Raw genomic sequence first — 18,402 nt, 5'->3', positions numbered from 1 at the left:
ACATATCAACATGATTTTTTGGATCGTTGGTTCAATACCAGACACACAAATTACTACCAACATAAACTTTAAAGTCCTTAAAATATTATAGATAAATTCCATATCTATTGTGAGATAATTATTCTTTCTAATATCTTACACTCCTTTAAAATCATGTGAATTGTACATTTAAAAGATATCTAATATTTTATCTATTTTCAAAGAACATCATATAAACATGATTTTTTAGACGTCGACTCAATATCATAAACTTATAAGATTACTAACTCAAACTTTTTAAAACCAACCATCTCAAAAATAGTAAAAATATCAATGTCAATATATTTATTTATTTATTAGAAGGACCCATTAAGATTTAGACATGAAAATCTCAAATCTATTTAATTAAGTGTTAAAAAACTATCAACCTCATATTTCTTTTTTAAAAATCAAATCTAATATAGTGTCCATGAGAGGGTCCAAAGATCAAGAGCATAATGAGAAGGCATGTGGAGGGAGGAGGGCCAGAAGCCTAGGACCTCCTCCCATACTATACACCCATTCTGTCCATTCCATTCCCACTTGCCAATCATTAAAATAAAAATAATGGTAGAAGCAAAACCACACTAAAAGGTGGCTGCTGCTGCTGCTGTAATACTTTACATTATCCCTCGCGGACGCCAAAAAAATTAGTGAACCAGATTGGATATGAGGATTAACCGGGGTTAGAGAAGACTCAAGGTGAGTAAGGTCGAGTCAACCGGGCGCTCTGTCAGGTGTTTGTGGGTGTGCGTGTATGTGTATGTGTGTGAGTGGCGAGTGTCGTCGTGGGCGACAACATCTCATTATTCATTCCTCTTCTCGCCTTGCAATCGGATTTGCTCCTCTGCTTTGGACTGTCGGAATCATTTAACGGAGGGATTTACCATTTCCGTTATTCAATTTTTCAGGAAATTGACAGATGCTATCTGCAGGAGGCACAAGGAATACTACTACGCATAGGTCGATTGCTGCTACAAACAGGGAAGATAATGAAGACAGGATAACAGACAAGTCTCACTGCAACAAACACGCTCTCCACTGCCCCGAAACTCATCTCAAATACGTGGGTTATCGTTTTCTCTTACAAATCTCAGTCTTTTAAGAAACGAATTGGGTTTCAGTTTGGGTTTGGGTTGGGGTTACTTTTTCCGTTTTTGCCCCCATTGATAGAAATTACAGCAATGGGTCATTGGGTGCAATGAGTTTTGCCCACGGGTTTCGCTTGTGCCCTATTCGATGCACTTGGGTACATGTCACATATGCTACATAGCAAGTGATTGGTTTTGTAGTTGAGGAAGGATGGTTTTTGTGTTGGGCATTTTTCATGTATGGGGGTTGCTAAGACCTGTAGGAATAGAATTGGAAACTAGTTGTTTGTGGTCTGAAGGTAGTTAGTGTCTTAAATATCTTGAGGATTGAATTAGTAGGTTATATACGAGGTAATGCATTGGCGGCAGCTAAGCTTAATGGAGGGTTTTTACCCCGTAATTGGCTTTATTATTATTTTGTGGGGATCGGCGTTTAACTTGCTTTGGTGCTTTGATGTAGGCCATGGGTTGTGAGAAGGTTTCTAAACTTTAGAACACTGGCTGCAGCTCTAGGATTTGTTAATTCTTTTGTGTGGTGGATGTTGAAGCAGCTTTTTAATTTGATTCAATCGTATGCCGTGTTTCCAGGTCTTCATGGATTTGCTGTGGATCTTCAGTGTGCAACTGAGTTACATAGCAGATCATTTCCTAGAATGCCTTGTGCACAAGTTCTTCTTCTGGCCATCGTCTCAAAGTAGGTCTCTGCCTAGTAGTAGTTGCGTGCATTTTTTTGGATAGGAAGTGGGTCTAGAGTCCTTGGACAATATTCTGATCTCTGGTCGGTTTTTACATAAATAGATTTCTTCAGTAGCCTTGTGTCAATTTTTCCGCGTTGGATTGATGAAACCATAAAGATCGCTGCCACTGGCTGTCACTGGCGTACTCTTCGCCCAAAACTACTTAATTAGGTAAATTATTTCTCTCAGATGAGTTGTATATTTTAAAACAATATCATATACACGTGAATATGACCTATCCAATTGTTTAATACTCCTCTTTACATGGTACGCTGGAAATTTGGGATTTTCATGTGAGCCTTTGCTGGATTTTGTTTGCTGGATTTTGTTTTAGACAGAATCCATTTGTAGGCTTTGGAAGTCTCCTCCGTTTCTGGGAAATATCTACAGAGAAACACTGTTTCTTGTAGTTTTCAGAGAGCTAGTGGAAGAGTGATTTATTTGACTTGTATAGTTAGCTCCCTGGATCACGTATCCTGTGTCTATTATATGACCATAATTAATAAGCGTGCGTTCATCTATATTCCCCTGTATTCCAGTAGGGCATGAATGAGCTATGAAGATGGTCTTTGCTCTGGCACTTGATTATGAGATAATTGAGGACCTATTCTTCACTCTTTCTTTCAATTTTGGCATTTTCCTTGTTCCATGATTCGATCACTCGAACAGCCTACTTCTTCATTGATTGGGCAGTTGTCCATAATTGCTTCTAGGCCTCAGGGCAAACTTAGGCTGCTGCCTAATTTTTGCATTTCTCAGCATTGTGTGAATAGATTTTTTTCTTAATTGGCTTACAGAGCTGTTATCTTTGAGTTGGTAATTCACACCATCAAATTGGGTCTTTTAGGGATGATTTCTTTGGGTCATATATTATCTTTGATAACCCCTGGATGATGATTCAAGACTGTTAATTTGATGTTCATATTTGCTCAGAATTAGTGTTGCATGCCTTTTTTGTGTGGTGAGTATTCAGAAATAAATGTGATTAGCTTTTTAGGTCTTGGGATGTAATATAGTATTATACCTTTCCTTTTTTGAAATTTATTGCAGAGCATGAATCATTGTGTACCCAATTGGAACTCAGAAAATGGAATTATGCCTTCCCCAGATTTCCTTCCAATGACAAAGTCAAACTGGGATACCGCACAGCAGAAGAGATCGTTGATGTGAGTGAATTAGTTCTATTAGTGGCTCTTAACGCCTCTTGAATTGTTTCCAATTTCTCATTTATTCTGACTACTCGTTCTTGTTTTTAATGATTGTTTTGAATGATTGGTGCAGGCCAGAGCATGAAATTGAAGAACTTCTGTGGGAAAATGGTCCAGTTGTGAATAAAGTGATTAAACGCCCTTTGTCCAGTCAATTTTCGAAATCTCTGCAAAATGATGATGCTGTCTTACCAGGAAAGCCTTCCCTTGCTGGAAAGGATAACGTTTTGGATTCAGTTGTACATGATATGGCAGCAACTAATGCTAGTTCCATTCAGGAAGATGAAATGGCTTCATGGCTACATTATCCTCTTGATGATACTTTGGAAAAAGAGTACTGCTCTGATTTCTTTGGAGGAATGCCTAGTACAAATGTGCACTTGCTTAGAGATTCAATTGGAGCACAGGTTAATCATGCACCTGCTGAAAAGGTTTCCAGTGTCCAGGCACAGAAGGGATCTTCTTTACCCAATGACTGCAATTCAGTGTCATGGACAGGAGGATTTGGAGGTATGGTCAGTGCTGCAAATACGGCAGGTTCAAGCAACATAGGTAAGGACTCTGGACCAAAATCAGTCAGTTCAGATAAGGCTATGGCTCTGGGTGCAGGAAGAGCATCTGGGCTGATACCTCAGTCTTGTTCTGACACATTTGCCAGAGTCCGGACTGCCGCTCAGCTGCCCCTTTCTAAATGGCATGCTAATGTTCAGCCTTCTAGTAGTTCAGAAGGGAACCAGCCTTCCTGTCAAAAGACCAATACACAGTCCGTTTCTCCTCTAGCAATGCCACCTCCCAAAACGCAGGCTATTGACACAGGACCCATGAAGCTAAGTAGTAGATCAAGAGTAGTTAATTTTTCCCACTTTTCAAGACCAGCAGCCACAGTCAAAGCAAATCTGCAAAACATAGGCTCAGTTAGCGGACTATCAACTATAGGGATATCAAATAGAGTAGAGAAGCTAAGAGAGTGTGGAAGTGCACCTGCGGAACCCTCTATAATTGAGTCAACCATTAGTGATATGACTGCTATTACTTCAAGTACTGCAACTATTAGTCAAGTCCAGGATGTGGGTTATTGTCATACTCGTCAGAATCCACAGCTAATGAGAAGTTCTGACCTTGCAACATGTTCAGAAGACGTTACTACTTCCAGTGGTAAAGCACCAGAGCAACTAGTTAGTGAAATTTCAAATGTTGCTAAAAGTTTGGCATCAGGAGGGCCAGAGAAATGTGGGGAGGTAGGTGACGTTCAAGAACCTACAATTACATCGTCCTCTGGAGGATCAGGTAACAGTGCAGGAAGGACGGGAAAAGAACCTGCCAATACAAGCAAGAGGAAGGGCAGAGATGCTGAGGAGTCAGAGTGCCAAAGTGAGGTAAGCAAACAATTCCCAACTTTAGGTTTCATTAGCTGTTTCAATCTGTAGGGCAACCTTGCAAGAGGGAATCATGTTATAAATTGTAGCTTTGAAGAGCACATATTATATGATAATCATTATTGTCAGGGCCATTTCCCATTCCCACTCCTTGAATTTTAGATAAATTTAGATGCCCTAGGATCATCTGAAAATTTCCAGCCCACACCCACCACCACCAATTGTTTTTTGTTTGGGTGGCGATTATGTCAAATCTGCAAAGTTGAATATATATGGTATAAAATTCGACGAGACTTTGGTGGTGCTTAAATCACCTGTTAGGCATTCTATACCATGAATTAGATTTTCTTCTATTTTATGACAGAAGAAAGTATCTATGAATTTTTGCCCTTCTGTGAGGCAGCTTTTAGCATTATCTTTGTCACTCATAAGTTGCTTCATCTAATGGTTTGTTCATGTTTTGCTTGTTTATTGTTTCCATATGTGCTATCAGGCATAATCAATGCATTTCTATTGGGGTATATACAAGCTGTAATTTTTACATGCTTTAGAGCTCTATATAGTTTAGATTTATATCTTTTATATGAATGCAAGTATTCCACTTTTAGATCTATTAGGCCTCATGAAAAAATACTGTCAGCTTTAGAGGCTGAAAGTTGGTTGAGATGATGATTCTCGATCAATTAGACATCACTAGAAAACCCAATCAGCTTTAATCTTAATGGGATTGCAGTTTAAAGTGAAATAAATGAATTGCTTGGTTGCAGGATGTTGAATATGAATCTGTGGATGCAAAGAAACAAGCTCCACCACGCACAACATCTAAAAGAAGTCGAGCTGCAGAAGTTCACAATCAGTCAGAAAGAGTAATATTTTAAACCATTTGGAATAGGCTGGAGCACTTTCTCCTTTTAAATATTTATTAAAAATTCCAAGAAACTGGATAGTCTAAGTCTTTTCTATTTGTTTGCCAACAGAGGCGAAGGGACAGGATAAATGAAAAAATGAGGGCATTGCAAGAACTAATACCTCACTGCAACAAGGTTTCACTCGAAATTCTTTTTTGCAATACACTTTCAATTGTTTCTTGCATAATTGAAAGCATAGGAAACACTTGGCATTACCTCTCTTTGTAGAGGGACATTTGATTAATTTTTGTATTTGCTTCTTTGGTTGATACTTGATTGCAATTTCAGTCTGACAAAGCTTCGATGCTGGATGAAGCTATTGAATACTTGAAGACACTTCAGTTGCAAGTACAGGTAAAGGGTTTCTTAAGAGTTTAAACCAATTCTCAGGCATCTTAATTGTATTGGGTTTATTGTGGATGAAATTTGTTTTCTCTAATTTGAACAATTGTTGGTCCTTCTCACATTGTAGATTATGTCAATGGGAGGTGGAATGGGAATATCTCCAATGGTTTTTCCTGGGGGCATGCAGCATTTTCAAGTGCCACAGATGGCACATTTGTCTCATATGGGAATGGGAATGGGCATGGGAATGGGCATGGGTTATAGTATGGGAATGCTAGATATGGGTGCTGCTTCAGTTCGGCCTGTTATGCCACTACCTCCAATGCATGCATCGGCACTGCCTGCTTCAACAATTCACTGTCCAGCCGCAATGCCTGGGCCAAGCCTTCCAGTACCTAGGATTCCCGGAACAGGATTACAAGTATCTGGTCTCCCTGTATCAACACTTCCACAATCTGGTTTATCTGGAACAGCTCAGCCTGCATCAGGGTCAACCTCAGCAAACTCTACTGATTTACAGGAACAATTGCAGAGTGCAAATGTAATAGATCCTTACAAGTTTTATCTCAGTCGTCCACAGATGCAACTCTCTTCCCAGGTTGGCTTTGTGAGTGGACAATTAATTATATTTGTTGGTCTAGTAGTAGAAATCATTCAGTAAATGTTTCTGAGGGGTCTTTTTTTGGATGAGCTTTATTTTTGTTTTTTCAATTAAAATAGTGTACACCATTATGGATTATTGCTGTGTTTTTGTTTTCTAATATCTTCCTTTTATCATACCAGGCTATGAATGGTAACTTGTATAATGTCCCAATGGCACAGTCTGCACCTCAGAACCCATCTCAGTCAAGTGGCAGGGGACTCTCCAATATGGAGCCTGGAACTGGCAATGCAGGAACAGCTGGTAAGCATAATGGGTGACGTTTTGAGATGCAAGTAGCTTTTGAACATCTTGATGATGGATCAGGGAGTGCGATCCAAAACATTGATAAAAAAACTCAAGACAATCGGATCCAGAAACAACTTACATCTCTATCAATTGTGGAAATCTATTATGATTAGTTTTAATCAGCTAAGCTAATAGAATGAGCTCTAAGTTTTGCATGATTATGTTTTTGTTTGTTTGTTTTCTTCTACCAGCAGAAAACCATTTCTTGCTATTTCTTATTTGTCATGATTTACGTGTCTATTGGATGTATTGCAGGTTAGAGAAGGCACTTCTGATCAGTATCAACAATTTTTCTTTTCTGGGATTGTTCAAACAATAGAAATGAGGCAAGATTGGCCCCTTCCTGCAAATTAGCTCCTGAGTTTTCTGAGAAGCCGCAGTGACAACAAAGCTGTCCTCGCCTTGGAGGCTTGTGGGGTGGTTTGCTCTTTGTATATTATTTTTGGTAAGCATTGGTCTTATATATAGTTTTATCTTCAAAAGGTTTCTAGTGGCCGGAGATATCACTACAAAAAATCTACCTCCTCCTGACTGCAATATCATGTATCATCACAACCTTGCAAGTAGCACACCTACAGTTGATCGTGTCTACCATAAACACTTGTACGGTGGAGCTACCGTGGCAAGGGTAAAATTTTCTGTAATTATTCTTACAAAAGTTGATCATACCATGAGCTGATGGATGTTTATAAGCTCTGAGGTATTTCAACTCATTCATTTTTGATAGGCATTTGTTTTCCTCTTAGGCATGAGAAAGGAGACTCACATTTCTATTTGTTTGGGAGCATCCCTTGAAGTGTTTGTCTGTGCTCTCAGTGCCAAAGCTGCATATTTTACTATGCCAAGTTCCAATAACAGACCCCTCCTTTCACCTACCAGTTTTAGAAATGAGTTGTTTATATTCCTGGTACATTTTTGAGGCCAATCAACTTCGAGATCAAATCGTTAACTAGTTGCAGTGATAATGATTTTGGTAATGGATTTTGCCGTTAGTATCCTTAATTCCATCCATAAAAAGTGCAAGGTCCTCCTTTATTGAAGTGTTTTGCCACTTCCATGCATACAATTACTTGTCTTATTCTATGAATAACATTTTCTCAAGGACTTTTATACAACTGTATACGAGTCTTGGAGGGGATCTATGTAATAGTTTAATTGAAGTCCGCTCAAGTTCCTGTTTTCATTGCAGTTTGTGGAAATCTAGAAAATATAGGTGGAGTTTTGAAGTCAATATGGACATAAAGAAGGTTTTGTGAACAAAATCTGTCAAACCATGTTACATTTTCTTATTTGCCAAGTTGCCTTTGATCACTGATAACACATTTGGATTGCTTAATTTGTTTTAAGGTGGGTGGAACTCATCTCTACAAATCAGAATATCCAACTTTGAAGTATATATTGCCTTAATGATTTACGGCTTTAATTTCCACTGAATCCACTAGGACATAATTGACATCTAATTGTTTAGTGTGTGGATGATTTTCGTTTGGGTCAGAGAATTTGCTTGACCATGTATGCTCTCAGATCGACAAGCATTATTAAATGGCAAACTCGGTATTGCCCCATTCATTTTAGGATTATGGATATATATCATGGAACACTAGTTTTCCACCTAAGAATGAAACATGGGCTCAATGGTTATGTCATTGAGCTAGGTGTGGTACCTGCAAAATACATTCCTATTTGTTGTAATGAAACACAGAGTGATTTGAAAGGCCGATTAAAAATTATTTGTACATTCCTATTCCTGACGATGAATCACCCTGAGTGATTTGATAGGACAAATCACTAATTTCCACGGTTTAATCCGGAAGCTTAGATCTATAATTTAGATAAGGTTTGGGGCAAACGTGGCTTCAATTCATTGTTGGAAGAATCAAAAAGTGGTGCTAGGATGTGCGTTGGAGTAGTACTTTTGGTCGTTGGCAATCAAGAATGGATATCAGTTATTGGCTATTCATGCTGCGACTCCAACACATGCCAAATATTTAACTTGCAGAATTTAATTTTGGACAACAACGAGGAGTTTTGAATGAGGGTTGTTTATTTCACAGTCAAGAGGATAGAAGTGTTTGCTCTTTATTTTTTGTGGTAGTGTGGTGGAAGTCTGATCAAAGGATTGTTTTAGTGGATTTATACTACTAAGAAATAAAGATTCTAACTTCCTTTTTTATTTCCTTCTTTCGAGTTGCTTTCCAAGTCCGGGAAAAAATCCACCAAGGCCGGTGATACAATGGAATGTGCTGAGCATTATTAATGCACCATGAGTGTTGTTGTAAACATGTGTATCGTTTTTATTTTCTAGATGAATGGATCATATCACTTATTGAGAATAAGGAAGATAATAATACTTAAATAAAGAAGAATGTGATAAAAATGTAGGACTTTAGAGTCTTAAATAAAACTCATTGAAAACATAGAAAACAATTAAAATTAAGGAGTAAGTGAGTTTGATTTGAAATTATATGTTAAATCTTGATAGTAATATCACAATTTGACTTGGTGTAAAAAATATTTCTTCACTTATTGATTTAAATCAAGTTAAAATGTCAACAAATGTTAAAAGTGAGAATGGCAAGAGCAACACCATGAAAAAGTGGGTAACAATCATTTGTTGTGCTTGAAAACATTCACGATGAAACTAACATCAATATAATGTCAAATAATAAAAACTTAGTACAATCTTATTTATAAGTGAATGGCAAATAAGTTGAAACTAGCTTTAGGAAAGGAAATTTGTTAGAACACAATTAGCTATGAGAACCATGTTCATGAGAAGTGGTGGAAGGTGATCAATATAGACATTCAAAATGTTCCGATATGAAGCCTCCATTCCATTAGAGTTCGTCTTCGATGTACTTGCACGTATGATTGAGGACAAAATGTTGAGGCTATTGCAATAAGAGGTTTGCCAAGGACAAACCCTTATTTTGTTGTTTACGTCTCCATGTGCAACTAGATATATAAATATTGATTAAGTAGATAAATGATATAACAATAACAATATTATGAAAGGCATGCAAAAATTTGGACGTGAGACAAGCTAGGAAGAAGACACTTCCTTCTACACTAGAAATAAGTAGCTTGCTAAGTGAGGAAGACTACGAACCTTCTAAGTTGACAAAGCTTTGATGTGAGCAATAATGGAAATGGGATGAATTAGAAATGTGGAAGAAGCTATGAGAAAATGAACTTCAAAGAGCCAAATCATAATTTAGAATTGTCAAAATGAATCTACGTTTGAAAAATATGGAGGGTCGGGGGCCTTTGTTTGCTAGTGCTAGTCCATAGTGGCATCATAATGCTAGGAATTAGATAGTGTGATGCTCCAACAACTAGTTGTAGAGACTCATAGGATGGACAAGTGGCATGTAGGCATCTCTACGATGTGTGTCCATGGATGCTCTGGGTTGAATGGTTTGAAAAGCAAGGTGATGAAATAACATGGGGATTTGACCAAAAAGGTGTAGGGGTGACATTGTTCTCGATTTGACTAAAAATTAGAGGCATATGCAATGTGAGTTTGCACATGATGCAAATTAGAATGTATGTTCTACTCCCACTTTGGCATGTATATTGTAAAGACATGCATGCCAATGTAGAGGTAGAGCATTACTATTTGTGTAGAGTTGCCCAAGAGAAGAGGCATAAGTTATGCATTCATTCAATAATGTTAAGTTGTATCATTATAACCTATTAGCTACATACAAACATGTTTTATGAAAAGCTATGTTAGAAATACAAAATATTGAGACTGGGGGTGGGGGTGGTGGCCTAAGTGAATTGTAACGCCTCGCTCGAGAACCCAAGAGAAATAAACCTAACATGTTACAATGTTTACTGAACTATTTTTTTAAAAAAGTTAAAACAACATCAAGATAACATTAATGCAGAAGCAACATGAACATACACATCAAATACACATAATAAATTATAGATATAGTTTCAATTCTTCAAGGGTTTCTTTACGTTGAGTCACATTTAATAATTTAAAATTAATTAGTTTAAGTTCCAAGTACAATGTCTCAAGATCGTAAAGAAATACCAGATACATAATCGCATAAGCAAAGCATAAGTATATCTAATACAATGATAGTACATCCACCAAATAACATCCACTGCACATGTTGCAGGGTATGTGAAAATAGATACAATACATCAGAATACATGATAACATATATACATCCTCTAAAAAGAAGCCTCTGAGATAAGAAATAAGAATGATAAAGGTACATCTTCTGCAACGAGCATCCAACAGCTAGCAATGTGAAGGGGAACCCAAATGGTAAGAAGACACTACCTCCCAACCACGTGGTTACCTAGTCAGGCTTCCACTCCCACCGTGCAGGGAAGATAATGAACGATCCACATATGGCTATCAAACATAAAACATTCCTAGGCATGGAATACCTACTAGCCAAACTACCTCAAAGGTAACACATGCTACTCAAGAAGATAAAATAATCCAAAAGTAAGAACACTCAATCCAATACCAACTCCACATAACCAACATCATACACGAACCAAGTATAAACCAAATACCAAGATCATAAGATAAAGTCAACGAAAGATAATCACCTCAAGTCAAAAATCACATATCAAGAGTACATCATCCATGAATCACCAATCATCATCAATGAAAGTAATAACCACAATCAATACATCCAACAATAAGTACACCACCAGAGGTACACAAATTTACAGAGAAGACTCAGGCTACATACTAGGGAGTGTCATCACATAGTTGCTTGAGTTACCTTAGACTGATCTCTTAATAGACCCCGGACCCTCAAGCATTGAGTTACCTTGGACTGGTTACTCTGAACCCCGGACCCTCAACATCACACATGTGGAAACCAGAAAGCCCTCTCAAGAAGATGAGGCACTCATCCCATTCCCATCCTTAGTCTATACAAGCACTCAAGGCATGGTTGGGTCAAATATCTCTAACTTATCTTTTTTAGTGTGTTTTCCGCCAAAAGTTTTAATTACTAGATTATCACTTATTAAATAAATTGCATTAGGTTACCCTGGTACTGACCACTTTGGGTTTTGGACCCCTATTGCAAGCCACTCCCAAGTCATGTACCTAGACAACCTCTCCTAAGCACATAAATCCACAGTTGTGTCCCATACCACAACACCCATAAAGATCAAACTTGGTTCCTTAACAGGCAACCTGATAATAAGACGGTTCTCCCATCCAAGTACACATAAATGCTCCACAAGATAAACCTCATAAATATAATTTCAATATGAATCACAAAACTCATCATGACATCTAGCCATATAAATAGTATAAAATAAATCTCACAAAAACCTCTGGTGTACTCTCTAGACTGGTCGACATCTAATCAACACCAAAATCCAAAAGCATAGATAATATAAACAAACAATACAGTTCATAGTTGGCTTTGATTTGAAAAGACACCCTAGAGTCAAAAATAACGTTTTCAATTTACATTTTAAATGAACGTTTAAGTGTATAAGATTTTTAGTTTATTAAGATCGTTATTATCGATAATTTAAATAAGTTCAATACTTGATTCAAATATCTTTCTTTTATTAATTAACCTTAGTTAAATAGGACTTTAACTAAGTTAATTAATACACATATATTTAAACAAAACCCATTCTAAAACCATTTAATTATTATTTACTAAATAATATTAATGACAATACTTATCGATTAATTATAAAAATTATAAATTTTAATAACGTTTATTTATCAAATTCATTAATTAAAAATTCGCTAAATTTAATTGTAAAATTTTAATAATTAACAATATAAATTTATTAACAAATTATTACTAATTAAAAATATAAATTTAATTTCATTTAAAACATTATAAACTTCTTTTAAAAAAAAATGATTTTAAATATATTGAAAAGTGCATTGCTTATTAAAGCAAGCGCAAGCCTTTTTTTAAGGCTCTGTTGTCGTGCGGCAGGCCTGCTGATGCAAGGCCTGCGGCAGCTCGTTTGCGCAGTACTTGCGTCAGCAGAGACTGCCGACGACTGTACGTCGCAGGTGGTGGGGGGGTAAACCCCATAACAATTTTAATTTTTTTTTTTAATATATAAAATTTTGTTTTTTAATAAAGAAACTTACTTATTATAAATCTTTTTGAAAATTTTTATAATTATATTTTATAAATATAAATTTATACAAAGTTTAATAAAACTAATAAAACTTTCCTTTCCAAAAATTGTTTAAATATATACATGTATTTTTTTAATAACATGTACATTATTACACTGATAGGAAAACCAAACTTAACCATTCAATTTTCTAATGTAAAGTTTTCTTTTTATTTCAAACTTTTTTCCAAATTAATTTTCGTTCTTAAAATCTATTTAGAGAGGACGTTTATCTTTTAAATCTCAAGCTTGATTTCAATGTCCTATGGATTCTCGTATTTAACTAATTTCTTATTCAAATACAATCCTCTAAAATAAACTCAACTAAGTATTCATCTAAGCCATGTACAGATATTTCTCAAACAAGAACAATATTGTATACCAGAAAAACAACACATGCAAAAGACACAGAGAAAACAGAAACTTGGAGAGTGAAACCCACTATACAATCAAGCCACAAGATCCTACCTGGATCTGATGCTAACCTCTGACAATTAGATGCAATATCCTACCGCAAGTAAAATCTTTTAAGCCACGTAAAATTTTTTTTCTTTCCAAACCCTTCGAGTTGCTCTCCATAAACCTGTGTGTGCAATAATGACCCGAAAACCCCTAATATAGAACTAATTACCTTTTAGGGTTTCTGTCACCACCACTTCTAAAATTATAATTATTTTATTTAATTAATTCTATAACACACAATTAATTCGCTTTTTAATTAAAATATTATTTTACTATTCCTTTCATGCATTTTAAGTGAATTATTAAATTACTTTATTTAATTTTCCACTTGACTTTACTTTAAATTAATTTATTAACTTTTAAAATCTCAAGCGAACTTAAAAATATCTTTATTAAGTTCACATATTTTATCTTTTTAATTAATTTCCTATATTATACTCTCATGTAGGCATCATGCGAACTTAAATCTTTTTCATAAATTAATATATTTTCACTTTTTAATTTATTTTTGAACGTTTAATTTGATAAATATTTATTAACTTAAATAACAATAATATTTAGCATTTATTTAAAAATGAACTCTAAATATATTATTATTAAAATAAATAAATATTATCACATTCTAAATTTAATCTTATAGCTTTTATATTCAAATTCCATTCTTTTTATTTAACTAATTTCTCAATTAATTAAATATAATTAAAAATTAAAATATCATAATAATTTTTCATTAAATTAAATCATTAATTTAATCTTTTAATTAGACCTAATTAACATAAAATTCACCAAAGACTCACAAAACAACATACGCACAAAATACTCATGGGTTTTAAAAAGGGTAGACAGTCTATTATGAGTCCTCCTTGTAGGACAAGTATTTTAGGTTATGGCTAGGATTGGACCTGATCATTATCTTCCCATTCTTACCATTTGAGTATATGTAATAGGGCACGCTCATTCTAGCAATTCAGGGAAGTCGATGCTCGGTACTTGCATCTTGCATAAAAGATGAGCATGTACATATATATAATATATCTAAACTAAACAGGCAATGGCAGGGAGTGGTTCATCATGTAGATCCCAACTAGCAGGTGACTTCGACTCCCTCCCTTAACCACATCAAACACGTCAGATAGAAAGATAAAATAAACACGCACACCATACACATGCAAGTATGGGGTAAGTATCGTAAAAATCACAAGTCTAACATCAAATGCGTACATATAATAATGCATCGCTATCAATATAATATAATCATCATTAAAGACATCATGTTAACATTTTTATGAAAGAAACCACATTTACTAACTAGGAATCATCAAAACATCATTAACGTCATGTGAAATGAAATCAACTAAACAATTATAACCGATATATTTGTAATTCAAGACATGAAATAATATCATAATATTGTAAATCTAGTATCTCTAAAACTAATCAATGCATAAAAATTAGCTTAAAAGAATTTGACAATGCTCGCAAAAATGCGAACCAGGGGCAAGCACTACATCCACCCCCCCTAGAATTAGGCTTACTCCTGGGAGCCTACAAGAATGATAATACTAAAGGACTCACTATGCGGGTCCCATTGAACCCTTCCCCCTATAGAAAGATATGACTCTACTGATAACATTACAACACACTTAGAGCAATATGATTCTAGTTTAATAATAAACCGAAAATCATATTGATCCAACATTCATCTTTTAAACAAATACTGAAATAGATCCCCTAGCAATGGATCTAGAACCAGAAGTCATCTGTCCTACAACACCCAAACACAACAACGACATCTAAGAATCCATCATAACCATAGGGTCATAACTAACTGACATAAAGCAATAATCCGAAAAGTTTTATAAGTTTTCTAGTTCCATGTTCAGAATTTGTATTGTTTCAGAGTTTGTTGTTCAATAGTTCAGTTTTCAAATCTGATGTCAATATAAGTTTGCCATTTAAATAAGTTGCAAGTTTACTAATTGCTCAAGTGATGGTGCACATTATGCCCAGAGTTCCCAATGTTGAAACTCAGGCTTTGATACTAGATGTAACGCCCCGCTCGGGAACCCAAGAGAAATAAACCTAACATGTTACAATGTTTACTGAACTATTTTTTTTAAAAAGTTTAAACAACATCAAGATAACATTAATGCGGAAGCAACATGAACATACACATCAAATACACATAATAAATTACAGATATAGTTTCAATTCCTCAAGGGTTCCTTTACGTTGAGTCACATTTAATAATTTAAAATTAATTAGTTTAAGTTCCAAGTACAATGTCTCAAGATCGTAAAGAAATATCAGATACATAATCGCATAAGCAAAGCATAAGTATATCTAATACAATGATAGTACATCCACCAAATAACATCCACTGCACATGTCGCAGGGTATGTGAAAATAGATACAATACATCAGAATACATGATAACATATATACATCATCTAAAAAGAAGCCTCTAAGATAAGAAATAAGAATGATAAAGGTACATCTTTTGCAACGAACATCCAATAGCTAGCAATGTGAAGGGGAACCCAAATGGTAAGAAGACACTACTTCCCGACCACGTGGTTACCTAGTCAGGCTTCCACTCCCACCGTGTAGGGAAGATAATGAACGATCCACATACGACTATCAAACATAAAAAATTCTTAGGCATGGAATACCTACTAGCCAAACTACCTCAAAGGTAACACATGCTACTCAAGAAGATAAAATAATCCAAAAGTAAGAATACTCAATCCAATACCAACTCCACATAACCAATATCATACACGAACCAAGTATAAACCAAATACCAAGATCATAGGATCAAGTCAACGAAAGATAATCACCTCAAGTCAAAAACCACATATCAAGAGTACATCATCCATGAATCACCAATCATCATCAATGAAAGTAATAACCACAATTAATACATCCAACAATAAGTACACCACCAGAGGTACACAAATCTACAGAGAAGACTCAGGCTACATACTAGGGAGTGTCATCACATGGTTGCTTGAGTTACCCTGGACTGATCTCTTAATAGACCCCGGACCCTCAAGCATTGAGTTACCCTGGACTGGTTACTCTGAACCCCGAACCCTCAACATCACACATGTGGAAACCAGAAAGCCCTCTCAAGAAGACGAGGCACTCATCCCATTCCCATCCTTAGTCTATACAAGCACTCAAAGCATGGTTGGGTCAAATATCTCTAACTTATCTTTTTTTAGTGTGTTTTCCCCCAAAAGTTTTAATTACTAGATTATCACTTATTAAATAACTTGCATTAGGTTACCCTGGTATTGACCACTTTGGGTCCCGGACCCCTATTGCAAGCCACTCCCAAGTCATGTACCTAGACAACCTCTCCTAAGCACATAAATCCACAGTTGTGTCCCATACCACAACACCCATAAAGATCAAACTTGGTTCCTTAATAGGCAACCTGATAATAAGATGGTTCTCCCATCCAAGTACACATAAATGCTCCACAAGATAAACCTCATAAATATAATTTCAATATGAATCACAAAACTCATCATGACATCTATCCATATAAATAGTATAAAATAAATCTCACAAAAACCTCTGGTGTACTCTCTAGACTGGTCGACATCTAATCAACACCAAAATCCAAAAGCATAGATAATATAAACAAACAATACAGTTCATAGTTGGCTTTGATTTGAAAAGACACCATAGAGTCAAAAATAATGTTTTCAATTTACATTTTGAATGAATGTTTAAGTGTATAAGATTCTTAGTTTATTAAGGTCGTTATTATCGATAATTTAAATAAGTTCAATACTTGATTCAAATATCTTTCTTTTATTAATTAACCTTAGTTAAATAGGACTTTAACTAAGTTAATTAATACACATATATTTAAACAAAACCCATTCTAAAACCATTTAATTATTATTTACTAAATAATATTAATGACAATACTTATCGATTAATTATAAAAATTATAAATTTCAATAACGTTTATTTATCAAATTCATGAATTAAAAATTCGCTAAATTTAATTATAATTTAATAATAAAATTTTAATAATTAACAATATAAATTTATTAACAAATTATTATTAATTAAAAATATAAATTTAATTTCATTTAAAACATTATAAACTTCTTTAAAAAAAAAATGATTTTAAATATATTGAAAAGCACATTGCTTATTAAAGCAAGCGCAAGCCTTTCTTTAAGGCTCTGCTGCCGTGCGGCAGGCCTGCTGACGCAGGGCCTGTGGTAGCTCGTCTGCGCAGTACTTGCGTCAGCAGAGACTGCCGACGACTGTATGTCGCAGGTGGTGGGTGGGGGTAAACCCCATAACAATTTTAATTTTTTTTTTTATATATAAAATTTTGTTTTTAAATAAAGAAACTTACTTATTATAAATCTTTTTGAAATTTTTTATAATTATATTTTATAAATATAAATTTATACAAAGTTTAATAAAACTAATAAAACTTTCCTTTCCAAAAACTGTTTAAATATATACATATATTTTTTTAATAACATGTACATTATTACACTGATAGGAAAACCAAATTTAACCATTCAATTTTCTAATGCAAAGTTTTCTTTTTATTTCAAACTTTTTCCCAAATTAATTTTCGTTCTTAAAATCTATTTAGAGAGGACGTTTATCTTTTAAATCTCAAGCTTGATTTCAATGTCCTATGGATTCTCGTATTTAACTAATTTCTTATTCAAATACGATCCTCTAAAATAAACTCAACGAAGTATTCATCTAAGCCATGTAATTTCTCAAACAAGAATAATATTGTATACTAGAAAAACAACACATGCAAAAGACATGGAGCAAACAGAAACTTGGAGAGTGAAACCCACTATACAATCAAGCCACGAGATCCTACTTGGATTTGATGCTAACCTCTGACAATTAGATGCAATATCCTACCGCAAGCAAAATCTTTCAAGCCACGTAAAAATTCTTTTCTTTCCAAACCCTTTGAGTTGCTCTCCATAAACCTGTGTGTGCAATAATGATCCGAAAACCCTTAATATAGAACTAATTACCTTTTAGGGTTTCTGTCACCACCACTTCTAAAATTATAATTATTTTATTTAATTAATTCTTTAACGCACAATTAATTCACTTTTTAATTAAAATATTATTTTATTATTCCTTTCATGCACTTTAA

At 34.8% G+C, this 18,402-nt stretch overlaps 1 protein-coding gene across 8 annotated transcripts; it reads left to right on the top strand.

The window, feature by feature from the left end:
* Positions 1-726: 726 nt before the first annotated feature.
* LOC149542640 (uncharacterized) lies at positions 727-7,815 on the top strand. 8 transcript variants are annotated; one of them, XM_089797525.1, is made up of 11 exons: positions 950-1,084; positions 1,698-1,803; positions 1,908-2,017; positions 2,955-3,012; positions 3,128-4,430; positions 5,198-5,296; positions 5,408-5,473; positions 5,627-5,692; positions 5,811-6,281; positions 6,467-6,587; positions 6,888-7,815. In XM_089797525.1, exons 4-11 carry the CDS (start codon positions 2,966-2,968, stop codon positions 6,890-6,892), a joined length of 2,178 nt encoding a protein of 725 aa, XP_089653651.1. In that variant the 5' UTR covers positions 950-1,084; positions 1,698-1,803; positions 1,908-2,017; positions 2,955-2,965; the 3' UTR covers positions 6,893-7,815. The 8 variants fall into 8 exon arrangements, with proteins under 8 accessions (XP_089653646.1, XP_089653645.1, XP_089653650.1 ...); XM_089797521.1 differs by having other exon boundaries at positions 2,897-3,012; positions 5,811-6,290; XM_089797520.1 differs by lacking the exons at positions 1,698-1,803; positions 1,908-2,017 and having other exon boundaries at positions 727-1,084; positions 2,897-3,012.
* The last annotated feature ends 10,587 nt before the right edge of the window (positions 7,816-18,402 follow it).

The sequence above is a fragment of the Cupressus sempervirens genome, chromosome 8, assembly GCF_028749045.1.
Source record: "Cupressus sempervirens isolate cs-2001-9-10 chromosome 8, ASM2874904v1, whole genome shotgun sequence".
Classification (NCBI taxonomy): Eukaryota; Viridiplantae; Streptophyta; class Pinopsida; order Cupressales; family Cupressaceae; genus Cupressus; species Cupressus sempervirens.
This window is presented reverse-complemented; position numbering and strand designations above follow the sequence as displayed.

Excerpts from the sequence above, each read along its gene's own strand:
- LOC149542640 (XM_089797519.1), top strand. The coding sequence starts at position 941 with ATGCTATCTGCAGGAGGCACAAGGAATACTACTACGCATAGGTCGATT. Across the intron at positions 1,085-2,896 it reads CCGAAACTCATCTCAAATAC|AGCATGAATCATTGTGTACC; the intron begins GTGGGTTATCGT and ends AATTTATTGCAG. Across the intron at positions 5,297-5,407 it reads TTCACAATCAGTCAGAAAGA|AGGCGAAGGGACAGGATAAA; the intron begins GTAATATTTTAA and ends GTTTGCCAACAG.